Below are 25,028 nucleotides of genomic sequence, written 5' to 3' on the forward strand. Positions count from 1 at the left end.
AGGAGCTCTTCATCAGGGAGTGCAGGGATGAGACGAGGGGAACGCTTTTGAGCTGAAAGAGGGGAGATTGAGCTGAGATCTTAAGAAGAAATACTTTGTTGTGCAGGTGGTGAGGTCCTGGCCCAGGTTGCCCAGAGCAGGGGTGGCTGCCCCATCCCTGGAGGGGTTCAAGGCCAGGTTGGATGGGGCTTGGAGCCCCTGATCCCGTGGGAGGTGTCCCTGCCCGTGGCAGGGGAGGGACTGCATGGGCTGTGAGGTCCCTTCTGACTTAAACCATTCTGTGTTTCTATTCTTTGATTCTGGCTGCATGTGAAGCTTTTTTTGGAGTGGGAGGGAATCAGTCAGCCCAACTTTCTTGGTGGGGAAGGAGCTGAAGGCACATGCAGTTGGTGGGAAGAGCTGTTTTGCCGCTGCCCATGTGTGTGGTGAGGCCGGAGGATCTGGGCAACATCACCACGCCAGCCCTGGACATGAAAGTGCTCCAGCAGCCTCTTCCCAGCCAGTGAAGACGTAGGAGCTCGAGCTCCAGCCTCCTTGAAATTAATCTCTCTCTTAAGTGCCAGCTTCCCTCCTCTTCAAAGCAAAGGGCTGCATCTGAAAGGATTTGAGGAGAGTTTTTCACACTGCAGAGAATTCTGAAACGCTGCGATGGCTCCATTTGAGGCACCTTCAGTGCCCACAGGTCCATCACCTTCAAACCAGGGACTGGTTCGGTTGGGCATAGCATAGCAACCCTGGAGCTCTTAACCTGCTTAATCCCTGTAATTACCCGAGTGGTTTCCTTGCAATCTGCTCCCATCCTCCTAACGAAGCGCAGGTAAATATTTGTAGGAGTTTCCCTTGCTGTGTGAGAACGTGCCCGCCTCTCCCTCCATTAAAGCTGTGGGAGTGGATTTGTGGTTGATGGGAGCAACGGCTTTGGATGAGGAGGGCAAAGAAACGATTTCATCTTCTCAAATATCTCCATTGCTCATTTCTTTTTTTAACCTAATTTCAGAGTTTGTTTGAATTTTCCCTTAAACTTGGGAAGTATTTGGGATAAAGCTCCTGTTCTGCCCCAAGGGGGGAAAATGGCCCACACTTGCCCTATCTCTTTGCAATGGAAAAAGGTTCTGTGTGTCGAGGCCAGATCCTGAATCATTAAAACTCTGGTTTCCAGAGGGTTCGGCAGGCGCTGTGATCACAGCCCTGCCTGGTGCATCCCTCCAGCCACCACGTAACCCCAGCTGGGGTTGGGGTTGTGTCCCCAGACTAAGGCAGATGGGTGCTAGCTGCATGGCCAACTGATTTATCCTCTTCCTTACAACAGAACCCTCCCTTGGAGTGCAGCTGGTGAGTTATTCCCTGTCCTGAGAGCCGTGAAGGTTCCTCTTCCCTGCTTTCTGGCTGGTGATGTGCAGCTCGTGTGGCTGGAGGAGGTTTTGTGCCGCTTGTGTGGTTGGAGGAGGTTTTATGCTGTTTGATGTCTCAGCAAAGCTCAAACATCCTCCCGGGCTCTGAGCCGTGGTGACCTTCTGCTCGCACCTCCCGAGAGGCGAGCGGATGCTCTCCTGCCTCTTTTGGCACTGGGGAGGTGGGGGCGTGGAGTCTCCCTGGGGATGACGGCGTGTTGGGAGCTGCAGGTTTTTGTGGGACAGCACAGGCTTTCAGGGGGCGAATGCAAGGTGGCAGGACCTCGGGGCTGGACGTGTCCCCGCTCCCTGGGCTGCTGTTGGGATGCTTCTCTTTCGCTGCCTCCTTCATCTGGGTGGTCGGGTGGGACTAGGGGAGCAGGAGGGGAGGGAAGGGTGGTCCTGCTTGGAGCCCGGGGTCCCTGGCTGCCACCGGCCCCGCCATGCGCTGCTGCATCCCCACCGCCACGCAGAGCACATCGCGCTGCGTTGCCTAGACAACGGCAACTCCTACATGCTGCTATTTATTCTGAAGGACACTTGCTCTTATCTGTTGTTGCAAAGCCCTTAAAAGATTGCATGCCACGCAAAATTCCTCCGAGGTAACCGGACTCATCGCTCCTGTCCCAGAAGCCTCCTGCTGGGAATGTGCCAGCCTCAGGGTGGCTGGGGGATGCTCCCTGGGTGACAGCGCCTTGGCCAGCATCCCTTGAAGGGACACAGGTGGGAGGGTGGCTGGTGCTGGCCCTGGGGGAGGACGGGGGCTGCTGGGAGCTCCGTCTGCCTTGCGCTGCCCCATATGAGCCCCAGCATCTCCCACCGTGTCCCTCCCTGTCCCCAGTGGCTCTGTCCTGGGAAGTGATGCTGAGAGCAAGGGACACTCCTGGGTTTGGGTGTCACCTGCTGCTGCCAGACCAGGCTTGGGCACAGCATTTCTGGCCTGCGTGAAGCCAGCGTTTTCACGTTGCATTTTCCGCATGTCCCCATGCTGCGGGGAGCATTGCAGCGATGCTCAGGCAGGTCCTGCTTGGGACCAAACCCCTGCGAGCCCAGGGCTGCAAGTCCCTGCTGCTTGAGAAGGTCACAAGCAAGCAGGAGGAATTGGGAAGAGGGGAAGAATTCTCTTTTTCCTCCGAGCTGCCTATCCTGAGGACCAAGGGCTGGCATTTTGTCTTTCCGAAGCTTCCTCACGGCAGCTGGGATTGAGTGAGCACCAAGTTTGGGCTGGGTACATCTTCCTTCTCCTCGTCCAGTGGCTGCTGGAAACACCCACCATGTGCGCTCCGTGCTCGTGGAGGGCAGGGAAAGGGTGCAAGGGGTGGTACCAGCGTGAGCGTGGTGCCAGGGATGTGCTGGCATCCCTCCTTCCTTGCGAGGAGACATCAGGGAGCCAGGCAGAGGCTGAAATTGAGCCTGCTGGTGCTGCTGGAGTGAATGTGAGTGTTGCGAAGGTGAATCTGTGCTCGGTGCTCCAAGCTCCTGCCTCCTCGCCGGGGGAGCTGGGGTTGCCTGTGGCCCCGCCGATGCGTGGCACGCGGGGGATGCTCTTCGTGCTGCCCCCTCTGCGCTGCCACCACTCTGCCAGCCTCTAAAAAAAGCCACCGGCAACGTGTTTGGGGTGGTTTGGGTTTTTTTTGAAGGTTTGAAATCCTTCCTCCCCCGGCCTGAACTATTTTGGTTTTTGTTGTCTGTTTCTGGCTCTTCCCTTTCTCCTTCTGCGCTCATTCCCTGCTTCGCCTTATTCTTCCCCAAAATAAATGTTGTTACGCTTTGAAAAAAACCACCCAATTAGGGAAAAAGGAAAAAAAAAGCAGAAAAAGGCTGTTCTTGAGTATCCAGGTCAGCTCCTTTAGCTTAATTTGCTCACGCATGGAGGGAGGGTACAAATGCTTCTGTCAACCAGATGCACATTTTGTCTTGCTACCAAGGACTTTACGGGGCGCAGCGCTGCGGAGAATTAGGCTGTTTAGCCACGGAAAGCTCTCATTAACTCCTGCTGAGTTCGACAAAAGTCTTTCTTGTGTAAAAGCGGAATAAAATGGAGTAAAGATTTTTGGGCTTTGGCCTAATGATTTTTTTTTCTAGGGGAAAGAAACCCAGAACAAGGCAAATGTTTGTGCTGGGCGTTTTCTTATGGCCAAACGCCGTGCCTCGCGTGGGGTGGTGGGGTGTGCGATGAGAGGAGGCGCAGGGGATTCCGTTCTGATGCTTCAGGGGTGCTGCTGGAGCATGGGGAGGGGGTGGCACCGCTTCCCTGTTCTCCCAGGGGGAAATCTGGGGATCTGGGCTGCTCTGGGCAGGGAGGGAGCACTGGGTTGCTCCCCCACCTTTCTAACGTGGTCATGTCTGTCTGCAGGTCAAGTTGCCCGCTGGGAAGCCATGCTTGGATTTTAATAGCCATGTTCCACCTAGCCATGGACCTTGCCAGCTGCCAGCCCGCGGCCGGCGGTGCTGGGGGAAGGCTCTCGCCACGGCCGGCACTCCGGCACAGACTGTCCCGCGGATCGTTATGGGGCGCGGGGAGCGGGGAGGAGCTGAGGCGCCCCGGACCCCCTTGGACCTGCACCCCTGTGCCCCTCCTGCCGCGACCCCGCTCCCGCCGGCCGCCCTCCACCGCCCCGCTGCCCGCCGGCCGCCCCCAGCGCCGAACCCGCTCCCGGAGAGGCCGGCGGCACCTGCGTGGCCGCGGCTTTGCCCCGCGGGATGGGCGCCCCACGGCGCTGCCCGAGGTCATTGTCTGGGGCCCCACGGGCGAGGAGGACTCCTTGGAGAGCAGCACGCTGCCCAGCGCCTTCACCACCGCCGCCACCACCACCGCTGCCGCCACTACCACCACCACCACCACCGCCGTGGCCACTGCCGCCACGCCGCCCCACGTGCCCCCCAGCACCCCGGCCCCCGTGCCTGGTGGGGACACGTCCCGCAGCAGCCCCGGCCGCACCAGCACCGCCGAGCCGGCTGCCGGCCACAGCAGCAGCGGCAAGGATGCTCGCCCGCCGCGCGGGCTGGGAGAGAGCACAGGTAGGGGACGTCACGGGGCTGGGGCAGCGACAGGTGGATCGGGAGGGATGGGGTGTCCTGGAGCAGGGGGGTCACCGAGCACGGGTTTCCTGGTGTCACCGTTGGGCTGGATGGGCACCAGTGTGCGATGTTAAACAAGAGCACTCGGGAGGTGAGCGGCAGCTCTGATTCATCGCTTTTATCTGAGGCGTTTTCCAGCAGCTTGCTGTGTTTTTCCCATTAGCGGGATCCATCCCCAGCCCATCTCCTGTAATCGTGTTTAGCACAGCGCGCGGGCACGGCGATGTGTTCCCCTGCGCTCTCTGCTGCGCGGACATGGATGGGAAAGCTGTTTCCCATTTATTTCAAATTATATTTGTTATTGCTGGTGTTAAACTGTGGGAAGTCGCTGGATAGCTTACAGAACTTGTTCACCGTGCGTCGACTGCTTTTAGCCCACGGTGCTGGTCTAGTCGAATTGAAGAAAAATTTTATGGCCTAATCTTAATCCCAATTAATTTGTCGAGCCTGCCCTGCTGGGCAGAGAGGGAACGGCCAAAGAGAACGTTGTTCCTGACCTGGAGGAGCTGCTTACAGCAGCAAAAAATCCCACACTTTTGAAAAACTGCTGGAATTGGCTGGGTAAAGGAGCAAAGGGCTGTCGATGGGGCTGTGAGCTGGGTGATGAGATCTTCACCTCATCTCCAGGCTCAGTGGTTTGTCCGGTCAGGGTGCATGGGGTCCGGTGGGCTCGTGTCCCTCGGCCGGCTGTGGCAGCCTGTCCACCCACTGCTTGCAGCACGTGGGAGGGAGGCTCTGGGCACGTGCTGGGGCTCAGCAATTTATTGGAGTCTCATTTGGGTGAGGATGAGGCAGTGGTGCTGTCTGTATTCCTTGCCGGTGCCACCGCCGCTGCCCTCCCTGGCCGAGGATCAGCACAGAGCTGCCGGGCAGCCTCCTGAGGGGCCAGTGGCTCTAATCTGACGGCTCTTAGCTCTCATTAGGGGCTTTTTCTGGGATCAGACTTTTTGTTCATTAATGTATTTCTGCCACATGAATACGATCAGCTCCTTCCCGGGAGTAAAGGACCTTTCTGATCCCAGCCCGGCCACCCTAGATTGCAAAGCGCCTGAGCTCCAGGGCTGCTTGTTCCACGGCCGCTGTTGAGCACCCCGGAGAGCCCTGGCAGCTCCTGGTGGGGAGTGCTGAGCCCCTCTGGCACCTGGGGCCAGCGTTTGGGGAGCCAGTGGCCAGCGCCAGCCGTGCTGTTGTGTTTTTCGGGCGATGAGCTGTGTGAGGCCGAGCATTTGTCAAGCCCGGCTCCTCTCTGTTACATAAGCTTCAGCGGCTGGAAGTGTTTGTTCTCTGCTGGGAAAAACATATGGCTACAAATTAGGATTAGGTAACTCATCTGATAGATATTAGGGAGAAACGTTTTGCTGTGAGGATGGGGAGGCCCTGGCCCAGGTTGCCCAGAGAAATTGTGGCTGCTCCATCCCTGGAGGGGTTCAAGGCCAGGTTCGATGGGGCTTGGAGCCCCTGATCCAGTGGGAGGTGTCCCTGCCCATGGCAGGGATGGGACTGGATGGGCTTTGAGGTCCCTTCCAACCCAAACCATTCTGTGATTGCCGGGAAGGGATTTGCTGCTGGGTGATGGGTGATGCTGGTGGGGCTGTGGGATCCGTGGGGTGCAGCCAGTTCAGCGAAGGCAGCAGAACACACTCAGATGAGCTGTTAAAGCCATCGTGCTCAGCGAGATTGTCAGCTCCTCGCTGAAGAAGCAAGGGAAAACAAGCCCAAAACAACATCTCTGTGAGTCACCGGCAGCAAAAACAACCTTAAAAAAATTCCCCTGGAAAAGCGAGGAGTGCTGCACTCGTGGGTAGGAGAGGAGGCAGACGAAGGATCGCGTGTAATGCCTGGAGAGAAAGGAGAGGCTGGTGCGTGCGGCTCTGGGTCGAGGTGCCGTGGCTCAGGTGCGCGTGTCCCGGTGCCACCCCGGCTGTGCCGATGGCAGTTAGATGTGTGCACCCAGGCGTGGGTTATGCTTATGCTTCTCAAAATTCGCTTCCTTTTTTCGGGGGCTGTCATAATCGTTTCACGGTGGAGCACGGAAAGAGAGAAATAATTAAAATTCCAGCGTGCTGCAAGAGGCAAAGGCTGGAAAGAGCTTTCACCAGGGTGGCCGCGTAGGTGCTCTCCGTGTGGATGTTCTCCGCGCGGGCTGCCCTCAGAACATCCTCCTCTGCTGTGGGCTCAGCCAAATAAAAGAAGAAAAGAGAAGAATGAATCAGAGACTCGGAGCTAAGGCATGAATTGCATTGCTGGGTTGTCTGAGGCTCTCCTTTAAGTGTTGTTAGAATAAAGTTGTCTTTAATTAAATCTTTAAGTGCTTTATAAGGCAGAAGACTTTATGTGCCGTCTGCTGCTCTTAATGGTGTTGTGATCACCAGTACACAACGCGTTTGGCATCATGCTTGGCAAGCATCGTGCTCATGAAGGGTCGGTGCTGAGGAGCAACCCCATCCCGGGGCCGAGGCTGGGGCTGGGTTTGCCGTCCAGGCACCCTCCCCACCACTGCCCAGGAGCTTATTTGGAATAAATAATAATAATAATAGAGGCATTCGCTTTGCGACTGGGAGATGACCCTGCCTTAAAAACAAGGGTGCAGGAGACAGGGTGCTGGATGCGAGGAGGTAGCGGATGCAAAAGGCTTCAAAGGAATTAATTATAAAGATTAAATGTGTTTAAAAGAAGACCCTGGGCAGTCAGACTGGAGTCGCCTCTTTGATCTGGCGTGCACAGGCGTGGGGAGCCAGCGCAGACGGGGGCCAGGAGGAGGCGAGGGGCTGGTTGGTGTCTCCTGGGCCAGCACCCACCGTTCCTGGGAGGTTCCCAAAGGATCCTTTGTAAGGGCGTGCAGTTTTCCATAAGGATGGAGGATGAAGGCTGAAGCAAGAAGCGAGTGTGGCTGCAAGTTGAGCTCTCTGGCAAGAGAGAAGGGACTCTCTCTCTCCCTAGGATTAGCAGATGCTGTGCGTGTATGTGTGCCGTCACTCCTGTCTGTCTAAATGAGCCAGAAACTCTCCTCTGCTGCTCTCAGAAGTATTTATTGCTCGGTGATATTTGCTGTAACACCTGAGAAGATAAGTCCCAGTGTCTTTAGCATAAGCCTCTAGGATCTTCGTTCTTGGCAAGACTATTCCTCAGCAGCGGCAGCAGGATCTTCTCCTTCTTTCATCAGCCCAACCCGAAATACCAGGAGGTTTCCAGGAACCTTGGTGGGTTGTTTTTTTTTTTTCTGAAGAGCTGCGTTTTCACTTCAGGATGAGTAATGCTCACGGGGCTCGTTTTCCGAGCTGATCGCCCTGGTTTATGAGTGGAGTGGAAAACTGAGGGGCTTTGCCTGCCCAAACTCAGCTTTGAAGGCAAGGGGTGTGTGAAGGGGAGTGGCCCCAGGACAGTCGCCCAGCGCAGCCGCTTGGGCAGTGGATGGACTGGCTTTCTAAGAAGGCTCCTGCTGTATTTCTTCCCTTCTACCTAACCCTCCTGTTTATTGGAAATTATTTTCCATCCAAGCTGTTAACCGGCAGAGGGGTTTGTGTTCCGGCAAAGCCTGCCTGATCCCCCCTGGGAAAGACCGTTGCTGGCTGCGGTTGCTCCAGAACGGCCACACAACGCTCCTGATTGGATTTTTTATCCAAAAGCAGCTTTATGAGCTGGATGAGGTTTGGAGGGTCAGATGTGTTTTCTGATGGCTGGGGAAGCTTTAATGCCCCTCAAGTCCGGCTGGTTTTCCCCAACCTCCCTGCGATGCTTGGGAGGAGGTGGAGGTGTCCCAGTGACCCCAGACATGCAAGAACGGAGGAAGAAGACTCATGGTGGGGATGGGGAGGATGCTGAGTGCCTCGGGAGGTCCCTTCTTCAGGAGAGCCTCTCCTCGGGTAGCTGCTGGCACTGGTGTCCCTGCATCCAAAGGCAGCGGGGGACGATGCCCAGAGCAGGCAGAAGTGCTGGCCTCGCGTGCCTGGTTGACTGGGCTTGAGCAGAACGGATCCTTTCTGGTGGTTGTCATCTCACATTGCCCGTTCCGCTGCCTGGAGGTGCAGTACCCAATGCTCTGTAGAGCCTGCCAGCTTGGCCTTTCCCTGTTCCAGTATCGCTGGGCTATTCCAGGTGTGTTTTCCCTGCTGGGATGCCGGCAGGGAGCCCGGCACGCGCCGCGGGCCATTGCTGAGCCACCTGGGAGGAATCCTTTGCTGGTACGGTTGCTCGAGGCAGCGGGTACCGATGGGCTGGGGATGTGGCATGCCGGCTGCCCGGGGTGCAGCTGCGCTGTGAGCTCGGACAGGGCAGAGCAGAGGCGGCTGCGACAGCGCCGGTTGTTGGTTTCTGCCTGGGCTGTGATGCGCACAGCGGAAATTGCTTCCAAGGTTATTTTGGCCAGGAACAATTGCCACGGCACCGGTTCCATCTGCGTTTTCATCATTTCCCTCTCTGTAAGCTCTTCAGCCGCTTCCAGGGGCCAGTTTCTTTTCCATGCTCGTTACTGGGAGTCTGTTTAGGGTGGTCTCTTCCTTGCTAGATGCAATGTTTTGGTTGAGGAGCTGGAGGGTGAGGCTTTAAGACCTTCCTGTGCACGTAGAAATCCTGCTGCAATCAAGGACTCGCCTTTGGCTCACTCTGTGATACCAGGTGGAGCATCCCTGCTCCGTGCCATGTGCCACCAGCCCTTGCTTATTTAGATCTGCCTTCTTTCAGCTTTCGGACTCAAACTGGGAGTTGTGGTAAGGCTGAGGCAGAGGTGGGAGAAAGGAACAAGGAAGCAATCCATGTGGCACGTGTTCAGGAAGGACTGAGGTGCTCCTGCAGCCCTCCAGGCTGGGCTGTCGCAGGTATTTGGAGCAACTGTTGTTTGCCTTCCACTAATGATAACTCAAGATTCTGCTCTGCAAAATGAAATGGAGCTGTTTTCCCCCTTTCTAATTTTATGTAGATTAGGGGCCTTGATGAGGGTCTTCAAAGAGGTGCATCTTGGAGCTGTTTTTATTGAGAAAATGAAAAATATGGTCTCCCTCACCAGAGCTGTTGAAGTAAAGGCCCTGGGGGATAGAGGTTCTCTTTGTTTTTAATTAAGAGCTTATATCTCCTGTTTGCTGCCATTGTGCGCTTCTGCAGGAGAAAGACATTAGACTGCAATGGATTTTCTCATGGAATTAATTCCGTTGACGCAGGGGTGTCCGGGAGCCGTTTCAAAAGGTGGCCACAAAGGCCAAAACTCAGCACTTCCATCTTGGAGGCAAATATATGGTCTTTAAGCATATGAAAAGAAATCCCTGGTATTTGCTTGCTTTGAGAAGATTGTTTTTCCCTGGGTTGGGGAATGTGGAGCTGCATTTTGTGAGTTGGTGCTGGGGCTGCGTCTCCCACTGCGGCAGGGGATGAGAGTCATAGAATCACAGAACGGGTTGGGTTGGAAGGGACCTCAAAGCCATCCAGTTATACCCCCTGCCATGGGCAGAGACACCTCCCACTGGATCAGGGGCTCCAAGCCCCATCCAACCTGGCCTTGAACCCCTTCAGGGATGGGGCAGCCACCACTGCTCTGGGAAACCTGGTCCAGGGGCTCCCCACCTCACAGAAGTCCCAGCAAGAGCGGTGTGCGGTTGGGCAGTGCGGGAGTGGAAAAACCCAGCACTATTTTAGCATTTCCAAGGGTTCAAAGAGTGCCTTTGAAGAGCTTTCCCTCCTGGCAGGCAACACATTAAATTCTGCTGCACTAGCAGAAGCGCAGGGGTTTGGACACACTTTCAATTCCATTAAATACTTCTCCTGTAATTACCCTCCAGTTAAATGGTCACTGCGTCAAATTGCCTTGTAAAAGCCTTGTAAGAGGGAGCTGCTCGCCGTCCCCTCGCAGGGATGAGGCATTTCCAGCTGCCGGGGCGGCCGCTCGCCGGGCATCCCTCCCCGCTCCCCTGAGCCAGCTCTGCCCTTCCTGCACCTTCTTCCTTCACCAGTTATTAACGTGTAATTAAGTGACTGCTGGGCTCTGCCACTGGCTGGGATCAGAGCTTTGCTGTTTGAAATGTTTGCTGTAGAGATGAACAAACAAAACCGAGCCACCATAATTCCTGCGTCTAGGTTCTTTCCCGCGTTTTGGGGGTGCAGGCTTTCACTCTGAGTTACGCGTGCGCCAGAAGGCTTCCCGCGCCAGAGGAGGAGGGTAATTTTGCTTTATGAGCTATTGATTTTATCCTCTAGGTCCCTTTCCTCCAGACAGCTTGGGCTCCTAGGGCTGCGATTAATATAATGCTTCGCTCTTCGCAGCCATCTCTCTTTCATCTCGCCTGGCCCCCTGGGAGGTGGCTTTTACGGGATGTTCCCCTCTCCCAAGACGCTCCATCCATTAACACCTTCCTTGCAGACTGGATATTTCAGTTCGATTTTGCTATCTCTTTGAAGGCCTGGAGGAAGGGATCTGAAATATTTGTAAAGGAAGAATAAAGACCTATTAGTGTTCCTTGCAGTGGGCATTGCTGTAGGGATGCCCAGGGCATCATTCCCATTGCCCACCAGGTCCCTTCGCCCCTTTCCATCACTGATGTGGTTGGTGCTGCTGGGAAAAACATTTCCCATCCCCTTGCAATCCCTCCGGGCTCTGGTGCAGAATTAATATGCGAAGAACTTTCTTCTGTGCCGGTACATATGGCAACTTATGTATGTGATGGAGTCTAAAATTATCCAGCCCTTCTCAAAATCCATGTGTCCTGCTCGGAAGAGCTGCCATCCTTCCCAGTGCTCAGCCACCTGCAATCTGTTCTGCCTGCGCCTTTCCCATTATGTAAGTGCAAGGATTAATTGCATCGTTAGGTTCTCCCCTGGCCCTGCTGCCTCTGCCTTGGCTCCCATCTTTGCAGAAGGTCTCGTTTCCGACGCCGCTTCTGTTTTCAAAGGCATCGGGTGCTGGGCTCTTTTTTATTTTATTTTTAGAGTCTTCCCATTTCTCTTTTCCAGCAGTGCCCCACTGGGAGCTGCTCCAAGATTGCCGCCAAGGCTGTGGCCGTGCTGGCTGCACCGCGCTGCTGCCGGGTGGGTGTCGCTCCTGACCTCAGCACGCGCCGGAGCACCGAGGCAGCAGGGTGGGTGTGAGCTGGGAGCTGCTGCCTGCACTCCTCTGCTCCATTGGTATATGGATCCCATCACTACAGTCCTCTGGGGACCCGAAGTGTGGGGCCAGAAGCTTTTCTCCTTCCACCCTCAGCCAGTGGGGTTCTGGCAGGAGGTGGGGAGCCCTGATGCCTTCTCAAAATCCAGAGGCAGAGCAGCCAAGGAGGAAATAATTTGGCTCTGACTGCTGAGTCGCTCGTGGGAGGTGGCCGATCTCCTCAGCTGCAGCAAGGACCACTCTGCCAGCCCATGCAGCTCTGGGCTTGATGGGTCCGGAGCGATGCTGCCTGCCCTGGGTGTCCCAGTGGGTGCTGGCTGTGAGTTCAGAGCTGTAATGGGCTCTGCAAGGGGTTCTGTCCTCAAGGGCATGATGTATAGTGGCTGCTCCCCGGCATCAGACCCCTCTGGAGATGGAGCTGGTTGGAGGAGGAGGTGGGTGCTGGGTCCTCCCTGTCTGCCACCAGTGTCCCCAGCCCTTGCGTTTGGTTCCCCTGCCCTGCTCTTTGCGCTGGCAGCTGCTCCCTCCAGCATTCTCAGAGGAGCCTTGTCACAGCCTTGTCACCGTGTTTGAGCCAATTGAAGCGTAATTGGGAGTAAACGGAGGAAATGGGTCATTTGCAAAATAGGTGCTTGAGTCGAGGGAGAAAAATAACCCTGACACAGCAGGGTTGGGCTCTGCCAGGGCACAGGTCTGGTAAGCAGCTGTCCGTCTGTCTGTCTGATGGCTCCCTGGGGAGGTGTCGCAGCCCTGGGGAGCAGAGGAAGGACCCCAAATCTGTTTGGTTTGTGGAGTTCTGACTTTCCTGCGTTCTGGTGGGCTCTTGCCTTCTGCTGGCTCAGCACTGGGGCCGTGGCAGGATCTATAGGGTTGGCATTTTGGAAGCGTTTATCTTCGGGAAGTCATTTCTCTTTAATCCTGTCTCTCAAACCCTTTTGCTGGTGATGTCCGTGCACGGCTGAGCTCTGCCACCACCTCCCTATGGGGACCACGTCCTGTCCTTAAAATCGATCTGGATCTCTGCTCTTTTCTCCATCCCTCCTCCTAGATCCCCTCCATAGCAAAGCAGAATAAGCACTAGGAGATGCTGGGTGTGTACTTCCTTCCAGAAAACCTTTTGCTTTTCCTTTGGAGGTGATTGCTTTTCCATCGTTGTGTGCCAGGTCACCCGTCCTCCTGCAGCCTGGTGTCGGTTGCTGCAGCCACCCTGCGGCTCAGAGCTCCGGGGCAGGGAGCGCAGCCTTCCCGGCGAGTGATTGCTGCCCCGGTGCTTGGCACTGGGTGTGTTTTGGTGAATCAGACTCGCCAAAGGTCACCTTGGTTTTATTATATTAAACTGTCAAGGCTCGCATTTCTGAGCATTTGATTTACGCCTGGGATGCGTCCTGGCAGCCAAGTCTGCAGCGCTTTCTACAAAGATATCGCTGCTGGCTGTCCTCACTGCTCAAAATCTGGGGTTTTATGGGTCTCTGCATCCAGAGTGGGAATCTGTGCCTCATTCCCTTCGTGGCCAGTGGTGAAGCCTGTGTCCTGCAGCCTGGGCAGTGCAGTTAAGCTGACAAGGACGGGTTGATGGGGGGTCTTGTGCAAGGATGCTCTGGTGGCGAGGGGTGGTGCTGGGGCATGTGTGCTCGTGGGCAGGGCTAGGGGAAGCCGGGGCAGCCCCTCAAACCCCGTGGTGCGATGCACGCTTGTGTTGCCAAAAGCTGGGAAGCCGTGTTCTGGATATGGCCCTGGAAAGGTGACTTGTATCCCTTGGTGCACCCGCGCCGAGTGGTTTCCATCTCCCCTCAGGTGTCATCACGGGTCGTGGCAGCCTTGCACAGCTCTTCTCCCGCATTTTCCTTCATGTTTCTGGGGGATTAGTGGCTCTTTGGAGATGTGTGGGCTGGGGAGGCGTCAAACACTGCGTGCCCTGGGAGGTGGCAGCTCTGCCCTGGGAGTTGGGCTGGGCTTGAGCAGCTTTTCTCCCTTGATGAGTTGTGTTGGCAGCGTGGGCGTGTGGGCAGGGACCCGAAACCCCCAGGGCAGGGGGAGACGAGATAACGAATTTCAAGGGAATCCAAACTTTTGTCCTTTGAGAGAAGGCAGTGGAGCAGCAAGCGTGGTTTAAAATGCCACTGATAAAACTTGTCTGGTCTAATTATCCAGCCTGGTGCCCAGGCCACTGCTCGGAGTCTTGTGCGAGTCCGCTGTGGGAGCAGGGTCTGCTGTGCCCAGAGCAGGGGTGCCCTGATCCGCTGCTGAGGAGCGTGGGGAGCTTTGGGTGGCATCCCTGAGGGAGTGTTGGGGTGCTCTGCGCAGGGACACGCGCTCTTGTGGGGGACAAAGCAGCGATATCCTTGCCGTGCACACCCGCAGGAGCTGCATGTATCGCACAGCTGCACACACATATATATATTCAGATATATACATAAAATTGCTTGTTTTCCTGTCATACTCACATTTATTTATTAAAACTACCATCCATCAGGAGCTGCAACATCTGCTTGTGAAAATAGCACATCCTTGGGCTGCAGCCAGGAAAATCATTTCATTATGAAATTGCAACTGTAAAGCAGCACAAAATCGCAAACATACTGTACATCGAGATGCTTTTGTTTCCAAACTGCTCATTAGGAACGATGCACGAGCCAAAATTATACCCTGCGTAAGGTGAATTAGGAGAAAATGAGCCCACCCGACCTCCTAAGCGAGCGGCAGTTAGTGCGGTAATTATTATCTCTGGTTAATCCCGCACCCACTGCAAGGCTGCGCTCAAGTTTCCCTTTCCGTCCCGGAGGGGATACGTCTTAACATCTCTTCCGTTCTTCGTGCCTAATTCGGGCTGACAAGGAACATACTTGAGAGGATAGGAAATGAGAAGCCTGGCTTAAAGATTATTTGATGTAAGGCAGGAGAGAGGATTGTGTCGCCGCTGCCGGGGGCTGCGTGTGGCCCCGTGCGGGGAAGAGCTCGGGGGGAGAGGGGTTTGCGCGTGGTGGGGGCTTCGCTCACCACTGCCCGGGGTCCCCGTTGCCTCCTGTCCCCACTCTCTCTCGTTTCTTTTCTCCACAGGTCTGGCGGTTCATCAGATAATCACTATTACTGTGTCCCTCATCATGGTCATAGCTGCTCTGATAACAACTCTTGTCTTAAAAAATTGGTAAGGTCCCTCCTGGGTCTGGTTGGCTTGGGGGGTGGCGCCGGGATGGGGACAGGGTGGGAACGGAGACACCTTTCCAGCTGGGAGCACTAGAGCCCCCGGCATCCACAGGACAGCTTTGGCAAGGCAATGCAGGGGAAAATGGGTTCTTTTATACTGAAGGCTCTAGGGGAGCTTGAAGCACCTGGGTCCCTCTGTGCCCCTGCGGCTCCCCTGTCTCTCACGGTGTGGTGGGCGGCTTTGGGGACCAGCACGTGGCCGAGTCCCACACGGGGCACGTGCACATCGCTGCTCCGGGATTGCCTCGCTGCAACGTGAGGTCAAAGCCGTGTGTTTGGCCGCAGCAGGCGTCCCCACAAAGTACCAGGACCTGCCCTGTGCTGGGTGTCGTCTCCTGGGCCGCCTGCCTTAAGCAGCTTTGTGCTGCTCCTTAAACCAGCCCGGCTCGACGAGCAACGATTGCGTTTTCCGCCCTTCCCACACCTCCAGGGACCGAAGGGCACCTCCTGAGCCCCTCGGGTGCTGCTGGTTTGAAGCATGCCCCATCCTTTGGAGCACTTGTGTGCTCCTCCAGCTTAATTTGCTCCCATTTATTCTCTTGGCATGGCTGGGCGTGTGGCAAAATAGGTTAGCTTTTTGCTTCAGGCGCTCGTGACTTTACCTATTTTCCCAGGGAAACTGGCCTACTTTGAGGTCAGTGTTGCTGCTGTAGCGATGGGGCTGCAGCCCTAGGCCGGCAGGAGAGCTGCCATGCAGTGCGGCCGCGCTCAGCGGCGGCGATTCTCTCCTCTGGCCATCCCGAGCTCTCCCCAGCTGCCGCAGCAAATCGATTCCTGCACCCAGGAGGAAATTAGAAAACTGGGTTGATGAAGAAGCCTGCTCGCTCCCCGGGATTAGAGGAAAACCTATTTGCTGAGCTACAGAGGCATCTTAATCTCAGCAGAGTTGTAACGAAGCGTTGCAGCTGGCCGAGAGCGCAGAGTTAATCGCCCCACGGATGCATGAGGCTTTGCTGAGGGCAGACCCGTGGGACTGCAGCTGGTGATGCTGGGTTTGTACCTCAGACTGGATTTACTTTACTGAACTTCCCCAGTCGCAGCAGTATTTCAATGAAACAGTGGAAAATACTGTATAAAGCACCCGTGGGAGTTTTCTCTCACAGTGGTCGTAAGCAGGATGTATCCTTGATCCGGCAGAGCCCGGCGGAACAGCCCAGGTAACCTAATGCTGGAGCCAAAAAATGGGGAAAACAAACGCAGTAATCAGTGTGGAATAGAAATTGTGTACAATAAGTGGAGCTGGGAATTCCCTGGAGGATCCCTGCCGGTGAGGCTAGTGGTCAGACTTGTCACAAGCCAAAAAGCAGCACCCCAAGGAGTTTGCTCAGCTCTAGCATTTGCCCAGCTCTGCTCTGGTTTTTCATGCAGTTTTGGGCTCCCTGGGGCGCTGCGTGTGCAGCGAGGGTGGCCGTGTGCCAGCTGCGGGCGGCGTGGCAGAGCTGACCCAGGTCACCCTTAGTCCCCAGCCCCAGACGCAATCTCTACCCCTGTCCTTTCGCTTGTCCCCCTCGGGCGAGACGGGTGAGCGATGGCTGCGTGCCATGGACGTGTCCTTCTTGTCCTTACGCCGTCTGCGAGCGTGCCGCGCTGGAGCTGGCGTTTGTTTTGGTGGCTGTCCCTTTCGGTCATGTCAGCAGCGCTGGCAGATGCTGCTGCCCCGGCTGGTGCCGCTCCCGGAGGAGCTTCTGCTCCTGGCCCCGCGGATCTCCCTCCCGCCAGCACCTCTGCCCAAACCACCAGTTTTAGAGAAGGGGCTGTCAATCCTGTTTGGGAAAAAGTGACATCTTAATTAAATCAACATCAAGGACCAGCCCAGTCCAGGGCAGGTTCCTGCCAGCTGGAGTTCTCCTGGTTTCACACGTGCTGAACCAGAATTGCTGCCTGGCCACGAGATCCCTTTGGAGCTTCGGGGTCTGGTGGAGTCCTCGGGGAGCAACAACTGCCCTGTCAGAACATGTTCTGAGCTTATTTATCCTGAGCAGTTAGAACCTTTTGGTGCCTCCCAAACAGAAAGAATTTAACTTCATTGTTCTCACCTACATCTTTTCACTTAAAGATAGGCTTTCATTTCCTACAGGTATTAATGTATGTCTTGCTTAGTAATTCCTCTGGTACTAAAAAGCTTGTATCTAAAGTTTAAATTCGATCCTTAAGAAAAAAAAAAAGGCAAGGAAAATGACTGCTTGATTGCGGCTGATCTTCCCAAAGTGCCTGAATTCTAATCTAATGTTGAGCGATGTATAATTAACGGCCAATAATGCAAGTTCCCCTGCCGAGCGTCAGCGACGTGCAGTGCATCGTGTCCCTTCTTCTCTCCCCCACGGCCCCAGCTGCGCGCAGAGCGGGCGCCCGCGGCGCAACAGCCACCAGCGCAAGCTGGACCAGCAGGAGGAGAGCTGCCAGAACCTGACTGACTTTGCCCCCGCCCGCGTGCCCAGCGCCCTCGACATCTTCACCGCCTACAACGAGGCGCTGCCGTGCTCCCACGAGTGCGTCCGGACCCCCGTGCCCGTCTACGCGGAGGAGGTGTTGCACTCACCCGGGGATTATAAAACCACCTTCAATGGAAACAGGTGAGGTTGGCGGCACGGTTGCCCTGTGGGTTGGGGAGCGCTGGCCCATTCTGGGGGTCTGCTGGCCCCTCCTTTCCCTGGGAGCACACGGCAGAGCTGCTGTACTCTGGCTCTCCAAGCCACCGTGATGCTCACCCGCCCCATAGCTCGGTGTGGACACGGACACGGCACCTCTCCTCGTGCTGGTGAGGATGGGCAGCCGGCTCAGCACGCCCTGGTATTCAGCACCGCACGTTTTTCAGTTCCCGGCTGCTGCCGCCAGCACATAAATGCTGCTGGATCCATCTTCCAGTGTTCGTGCTGTCTCCTAAGTGGCATCGAAAGAGCTGCTGGGTTGCGAATGAGCGGGTGATTAATGGAGGAGCAGGCGGTGAGAGCCAAATAAACCGTTTGTCTGGCATGAAATAATGATGCGTTAACAAGGGGCCCTAATAGCAGCTGGCAGCATGGTGAAAGGGATGCGAGCCCACGCTCTGCACCCCTTGCCGGCATGGGGAATGGAGGTGGTCAGGGGCGACCTGTCCACACACCCTGAGCTGGTCCTAGAGCCCTGTCACTGGGCACTGGGGCAGTTTGACCAGACAGTAAATGCTCATCCCTCATTAAAGCTAGAGGAGAAGGAGCATTTGGAGGAAGAAAATGGGCAGCTGGAGCTGCGGATACCCAGCCTGGTGGGTGCCACCCGCACCTGATGTCCACCTGCATGAAGGACAGAAGCCTGGGAGGCAGCAGCTTGTGCGTGCACGTGGGGTTCTGCTGGTTCACATTTCTGGGAGGCTTTCCTCAGTCTTGGAAGGCAGAGAACTGGCAGGGGTATTTCAAACCATTTCATTGAACGTCCATGTGTGTTGGTTTGGTGTGAACCCCAGCCGAGCGAGGCGGGGTGTCCTCCTCTGGAAGGGATTCTTTGCTTTTCTGCCATCAGGTGATGCTTTCTGGTCCCTGCTGGCCTCGGTGCCCACCCAGCCCCTGCGCAGGCGACGGGCACGGCAGACCGTGTGGGACGTGGGGCAGTGCTGCTTTTCTGGGGTGGGGGACAGGGAGACAAGGACACGGCACAGAGGAGAGACCCTGCTGCTGTTCAGGGCTACGTAACCGCAGAGCAAGTAGCTGTGTTGAAAGGTGCTTATACATGGGGTAAAAACCTTTGGTATTGCAGTCCATCTTTTCTTGTCTCTGCTTTGCACCCCTCTGGTATCTGAGGCCAATGAGCCCATTCAAAGCATTACTTCAGAGACACATAATTGTTTTTTTACCTATAAATAAGCTGGTTTTTGCAGCAGGCCTCCTCGGCTTGCTCCTCAGGTGTTACATCCCAGCACATGCAAGCTCCTTTTTCTGCTCGCTGCAGACCCTCTTCTTCTGACCGGCATCTTATTCCCGTGGCCTTTGTGTCTGAGAAATGGTTTGAAATCTCCTGCTGACTGGCCGAAGCCTGTTTGACTCCTGGGGGCAGGGCAGACGCCATCGGGCTGTTTCCTGGTACGTAATCGCGCTCCCCCGCGCCCACCCCCATCCACCCCGTGCCCATCATCCCCTGCCTGGTACCATCCTCCTGCTCGCGCTTCTTCTGGGACGTTGGACCCAAGCGGGGTGGCTCCTGCCGAGGATGGGATGCTGGGTACCCAAATGGCTTTTCCAGGGAGGTGAATTACAGACAGGCCTGAGCTAAAAGGCAGGGACTGGGATGGATGTGGACTTGAGAGCAAAGGGTCTCTGGGGGAGCCTTGAACTTCAGCTGATCTTGTGCTTCCAGCCCCTCTTTAAAACCCTGACAAGTGGCAGTAATTTTGCAGTGAACTCACCTGCTCTGTAATTAACCTCTTGTTGCATGCTGGGCAGCCCGCCCTGTTCAGGAGTGATGCACCCAGCGTGCACGCTCCATCGGTACCCAACATCTCGCTTGGTGATGTTTGCTGTCACAAACACCTCCATGCCCCCGCTGCGAGGGTGTCGGGGACCTCCTCGTCCTCCTGCTCCCTCGCTCTGTGGGATGCTGAGCCCGCAAGCCCGTGTGCGCAGTCCCCAGCAGCCGGGCTCATGCCTCGGGCACTGCTGCAGCCGTCTCGCGATGTTGTCCTGCTTTCAAAAGAAGGTTGTTCGGGGATTTTTTTTCTCTTTTTTTCGAGTTGGCTTGAGCCGTTTGCACCTCCTTGTGTTGCTCCTGAAGGTGTTGTGGCCGATATTGGTGGCAGGAAAAGCAATTAGGGTTCATTGCGTGCCAGCTCACTGTTGGGCAGCAGTGCCCGCCCGAGCCGCGCGCTCAGGTGAATTAATTGGTCTGTCCCAAGTCCCTGCTGTAATGAATCATATATTCAGTGTAAATGAAATTTCCAGCCTTCCCTGACTGCTGCTTACTCGGAATAGCCTGTTTAACATTGTGCTCAGCAAGTGAACACAGAAATATAATTAGATTAGAATGGAAGGGAATAAAAAGTTAATGGTCTCAGCTGTGCTCGGGGCTGGCTGTGTCTGGACAGGCCGGGCGAGGGGCGCTGCTCGCGGAGGGCAGAAAGCAGCAGGGAAGGGTTCAGCTGTCTGCCTGCTGGTGTCTTTGCCCACAGGGTCCTGCTGGCACAGCCTCACAGCTCAGCCAGAGCAGCTCTGCCCCCCGAGAGCCTCTCCAGGCTGGGAGGGCTCTGTGGTTACATTGAAAAGGCTCTCAATCCCCATCTATTGATGTTTGCTCATCGTTTCTCTGACCCTTTTGTTGTGGTCGCTGTCTCGGAGTGACAAAGTGTGAAGGGACATGGCCAGAGAGCTGGTGTGAGTGAGCAAGGGCAGCTGGAGGACAAGCAGAGAGGTTCTGCAGGGGCTTCCTCAACAGCCCATGTGAACACAAGCTTCAGAAAGCCAACAGCAATAGTCCACCATCCCTTTTCCACCGTGAGCTTTACCGGTGGTGCCTCTCCATTGGCTTAAAATGACTTCTTAAAAACAAACCAACTCAAATCCCAAGCCACTCATACTTGGATGCCACCAGCAGCTCTGGTGCCTGAATTAGAGGGAAGGAGAATGAGCAGCTCTGAGCTGCTGCCTGCTATGGGACGCCTGTGGAATTCCCACCGCTCCTGCCTGAGGTCCTCTGAAACTCTGGGCCAAAGACCGTGCCCTGATCATCTCCATGGATTTCTTTAAATGGCCCAAAGCCGGTTCGTTGTGTGTTATTAAATCCTTGAAATTCTCATTGAGCCATTTTCCTGGAATCCATAAAAATCTTATTGATGCGCTCGGGAAAAATCTATCCGAGTCATACCTGCAGCATTAGCTCTGTAATAGCATTTCAATTATTTATACAGTTCTGGAATGTTTGGTTTTATTAATGTTAACAAAATGAGATCAATCCAGAAACTGTCTCTGGAATGTGTGCATTTGCCCCAGGGTATTTGTGGAACACATGGTGCATCATGGTAAAAACCAGTGACTGCCATAGATCCCTAGGGAATGTCACCACGGCACAGGTAACAGGAGAAGTTGCCCTCGTCCCATAGCGGTGGGACTGAGGATCCCTTTCCATCTCTCATTTCTAGAGGAGAGGCTGATGGAAAAGGAGCTGCGGCTGCTTTGAGCTGCTTGTATTCTGGAGAGATGGCTGTTTTCCTGGATTTTACAGCAGCAGCAACGTAGCCAGAAGGTGACAGCTGATGTTCACCCGCTGCATCTCGGCAGAAGTGGAAAGATGCTCTAGAGCATGCCGAGCTTCTGGCTGGAGTTCTGTGCCGCTTTCTCCTCCCAGCCCCTTTCTCTCAGGAAATTCAGGGGACAGCGGGCAGCACAAGGGGGGCACCCCCACAGCCGGGGCGAGTGGGGCACAGGGGGCTCTCCCCTCTCCACCCAGAGCCAGCCACGCAGCGGAGGGTCAGACGCTGCACCGGTTTCTGCGCCAGAAACCTCTCTCCTTGGAAAGGCTCAAAGCACTTTACAACTTTTAATTGATGACACTTCACAGCTCTTAGCTGTCTAATAAGCAAATTAGTATGAATGAATCTGTAGAGTCAGAGCTGGAGGCACAAGGCGGACGGTGCGGACAGGGACAGGGATGGCAGCGCAGACATTTTGACTAAATGAGCACTGGGAGGCTGGTTGGTGCTTAATGTGGACTTTCCGTGTTGCAGTCCCTCAGTACTCTGCGAGTAGCGAACGTCGCGCTGCCTAAATGGCAGCCTGGCATTTGACGATGCCGCGGGCGCCACAAGGCTGGGCCGAGCGGTTGCAGGGAACAGATGCGAGGGCCGGCGCCGCAGAGCAGCCTCCAGCCTGGAGAGCTGCAGGCAGCGCTGAGGTTGTGTCAGGAAACCTGGTGCAGCTCAGATTGACACGGCAAGCAGATGTTCAAGTTATTTCCTGGGGTCAAGCTCATCCTGTGCCAAGAGGAGGGATGGGGAGTGTTCCTGTGCTGGGGTGCTGGCCCTCAGAGGTGCCTCTGGTGAGCAGCTGTTGGAGCTTTCCCACAATTTCTGCTCCTCCAGCAGCCAGATCCCGCGGGAACGCTGCCCTGGAGATGGAGCCCGCTGGCTGTCCCTGCAGACCCAGGGCTTGGCTCACCCGGGCAGCCAGCGTGCAGGTGCCACGGTGGGTTTAGGTGAAGAGAAAAGCGTTTGTGCCAGGCAACTCACTGAGGAATAATCTGCACGGGGGTGTGAGAAGCCAAGCTCTCTGTGCTTCCATCCATGAGGGAGGCAACGCGGTGCCAAGGCCGCTGGAATAGCCGCCTGTTTGCAAACCCAAAGGTGAGATTTGCTGAAGACTTAAGTGGCTTTGGGCCCCACAGCTAACTGTGGCTGGTTTGGTGGGATTTCATAGCAGCTCTGGGGCTTTCTGCAATGAAGTTTGAGATTTTGCATTATTCTTGTCCTTAATCCCACTCTCTTTGACTGAAAAACCCCATGGAATGAGATTATACAAAAATCTGTGAGGTTGATCAAGCGCTGACCTACTTCGCACAAAGAATCTATTTGGAATACAATATAAATTTTACATCCTGCAATGCGTGCATTAAACAGTATTCATCCAGAACTATGTAAATGTTCAGCATCGCTGTTCGGGAAGTGGCGATTTGAGACCTGAGAATCGTGCTGGTACGGCAACATTGAGCTGACCCTCGCTTTTGCACAATTCAGTTAAAATTTAAAGCATTGTATGGTAATGCCGCGCTGTGAACATAGTGAGCAGCTGCTGTGATGGCCCCGTTCTGCCTAACAACAGCAAATGGGTTGTATTAACATTAACAGATAATGAGTCATCATAAAACACCCAGGCTTGTCTTCAGAGGAATAACAGCAGTCCCAACACAGCCCCCGTGCAGGAGATTAGGGACTCTGTAAAATCTGTCTTGCTAATTAAGGCTTCAGCGTTGGGTCTCGGAGATGGTGGATATTGAGCATCTTGCTTAAAAATAACATTGAACGCAAACGGCGTTGCGTTTCTAGACGCAAACAATGAGCTCATCAGGGGTCACAGCATGGACTGGGGCATGGATGCTGTGAGCTCGCTGCTGTCAGAGCTGCTGCATGTGCCGGGTACGGATCCCGCACGCGGGCGGCTCTCGGGAGCGCCGGGTGGTGTCAGAGTGAGCATCGTGCTACGTGAAGTCACACAGAAAACAAGTGGCTGCACGGTAATGATGGGGAGTAATTGTCTTTGCATAAAAGCTTAAAGATTACGTAGGGAGAAATATTTCAGAAGGCAGCAAATAAATAGCTTAAGAAGAACTTCAATAGCATCCGTGGTTTTGATGCTTAACCAATTCTCCATTGATTTCTTTAGGGTGTTTAACTTTAGAAAATCTTGTTAGTCCTCATCATCATCTTCTCATCTGCCAGAGCACTCGTTGCTCTGAGCCCAGGCAGGAAAAGCTCCAGAATGCAAGGATGCTCAGAAATAAATCATGCTTTGCAGAACGCCCTGGAAAGATGAAAGTGTGCAGAGAGGCTTGCCACAGCCTCTGAGCCGCTCCCGCCACCTCCCCATCCCAACACCCCCATCCCTCATCCAAAGGCTCCCGCAAAACAGGGCTGGAAAGGAGCTGGGCAAGGCTGGGACTCCCCAGGCAGGCAGGAATTGTGATGCCAGTTCCGAACACAGGGAGTGGGGAGCTCACCGACACCCTGCTTCCTCCGTACCCTGCTCCCCGGGATGCTTACCCGCTGCTGTCGGCTTTTCCCCCTGCTGGGAGGAGGGGGAACCCTTGGGGCTGCCGGGCGGCATCAAAGCAGCAGGATGAGCTTCCCTGTTGTGATTTAATCTTTGTTTTTCTTCTCGTCCTTGACAGGATTCCATTGGTGAACCTGTAAAAAATATAAAAAATACTGGGTTACCTGTACCTACCATTTCTGTTTACCAGTAGGAGACTCAGAGCAGCGTTCTATGGGCCAAATCTATTTTTATATAAATGAACACGCCTATAGGGAACTGCGTTTTACAAAGAGCTCGTTTTTTTGGAGAAGAGAAAGACAAAACGTGCGAGCGAAGAATCCTGTGGAGGAAGAGGAACCGGCGAGGGGTTGTGAGGGAGGGACCGAGCGCCTGGAGCCTGGACGGGGACTGTGACTCTGAACCTGTGCCAATAATACCATTATGTGCCATGTACCGATGCGAAGACTTCACGAGAGGCCGAAGCGGAGTCGCTAACGCCTGGAACCGTTGTGGAGGACGAGTGGGGCGTCTCTTCTGGTGGGGTCATTCATTCCGGTCCATACGCATCCATACATACAGTATATGTAGAGAGAACAAATATATATATATATACACACACAAACACTTTTTGTACTGTAGCAATTTTTGAAGATCTTAAATACTCATTTTTAAAGAAGATGTCATGGGCTAAAAGTCTAATTTCTTTAACATGCATAATGCGAACTAGGTGAACCGATGTTTTCTACTTTGGCAGCTTGCCTTTCCAACCTATATGTGTATATATAGGTAGACATATATACATATATATACGTGTGTGTGTATGTATAAGCATATATATGTATGTATACATATATATATAGTTTTGGTTCTTTTTGGAAATGCTTTCCCAGTGGTGCCGATGTGACCGCAGCAGTGGGGGTGGCCGGGGTGCTCCCAGCAGGGAGGGGGTGAGAGGCTTCCCAAAAACCAGCCGGAGCTCTGGAAGGGATGGCAGAGAGCTCCGGAGGCTGGTCTGGAACAAAAGGAGAACAGAAACAGGGATTATAGCTGGAAGGATGCGTCTGGGCCAAATTCACAAAGTGCATTCTTGCTGCAGGAGGTGCTGCAATCCCCGATGTGGGATGCTGTGTGCGCGGGGTGGATCCTGCTCCCGCTCCCCATGGACCTCGTGCCTGAGATGTTGTTCATGCACTGTTGCGTTCTCAGGAGCAGGGCAGAGGGGCAGGATGAGCGGAAAGTGGGTCCCCTGGCTCCTGGCAGCTTGCGAAAGCTCAAGGCAGTGGTGAAGGGCATTTCCAGCCTCTTGCAGCCCAATGCATCATCATAGTAGATGGGGAGAAGCCCAAAAGCCCACATTGCTTCCAGCGACACAGTCCCCGCTGCGTTAGGTGTGATGCCTCGGGGCTGGGCAGGGACAGGTTTGAGGCATGGGCTTTTGAAGGATGGGCCTCTCTTGGCACAAGAGACAAATTTCAGGTGTGAAATGTGGAAGTTTTTTTTGAAAAATGGCTTCTAAATTGGCCAAAACACCAAAGCTTGCTCAGCCCCTTGTGAGAA

At 54.8% G+C, this 25,028-nt stretch overlaps 1 protein-coding gene across 1 annotated transcript in view; it reads left to right on the forward strand.

Annotated features, from left to right (window-relative positions):
* Nucleotides 1-24,578, forward strand: part of AJAP1 (adherens junctions associated protein 1) — a 38,798-nt gene extending 14,220 nt beyond the window's left edge. The window contains exons 2-6 of the mRNA XM_069874615.1: nucleotides 3,748-4,412; nucleotides 14,617-14,704; nucleotides 17,094-17,336; nucleotides 18,688-18,818; nucleotides 23,608-24,578. Coding sequence (XP_069730716.1) covers nucleotides 3,748-4,412; nucleotides 14,617-14,704; nucleotides 17,094-17,336; nucleotides 18,688-18,760 — 1,069 coding nt within the window. The 3' untranslated portion in view covers nucleotides 18,761-18,818; nucleotides 23,608-24,578. The remainder of the gene's footprint in view (nucleotides 1-3,747; nucleotides 4,413-14,616; nucleotides 14,705-17,093; nucleotides 17,337-18,687; nucleotides 18,819-23,607) is intronic.
* The last annotated feature ends 450 nt before the right edge of the window (nucleotides 24,579-25,028 follow it).

Source organism: Phaenicophaeus curvirostris, chromosome 22 (assembly GCF_032191515.1).
Source record: "Phaenicophaeus curvirostris isolate KB17595 chromosome 22, BPBGC_Pcur_1.0, whole genome shotgun sequence".
Lineage (NCBI taxonomy): Eukaryota > Metazoa > Chordata > Aves > Cuculiformes > Cuculidae > Phaenicophaeus > Phaenicophaeus curvirostris.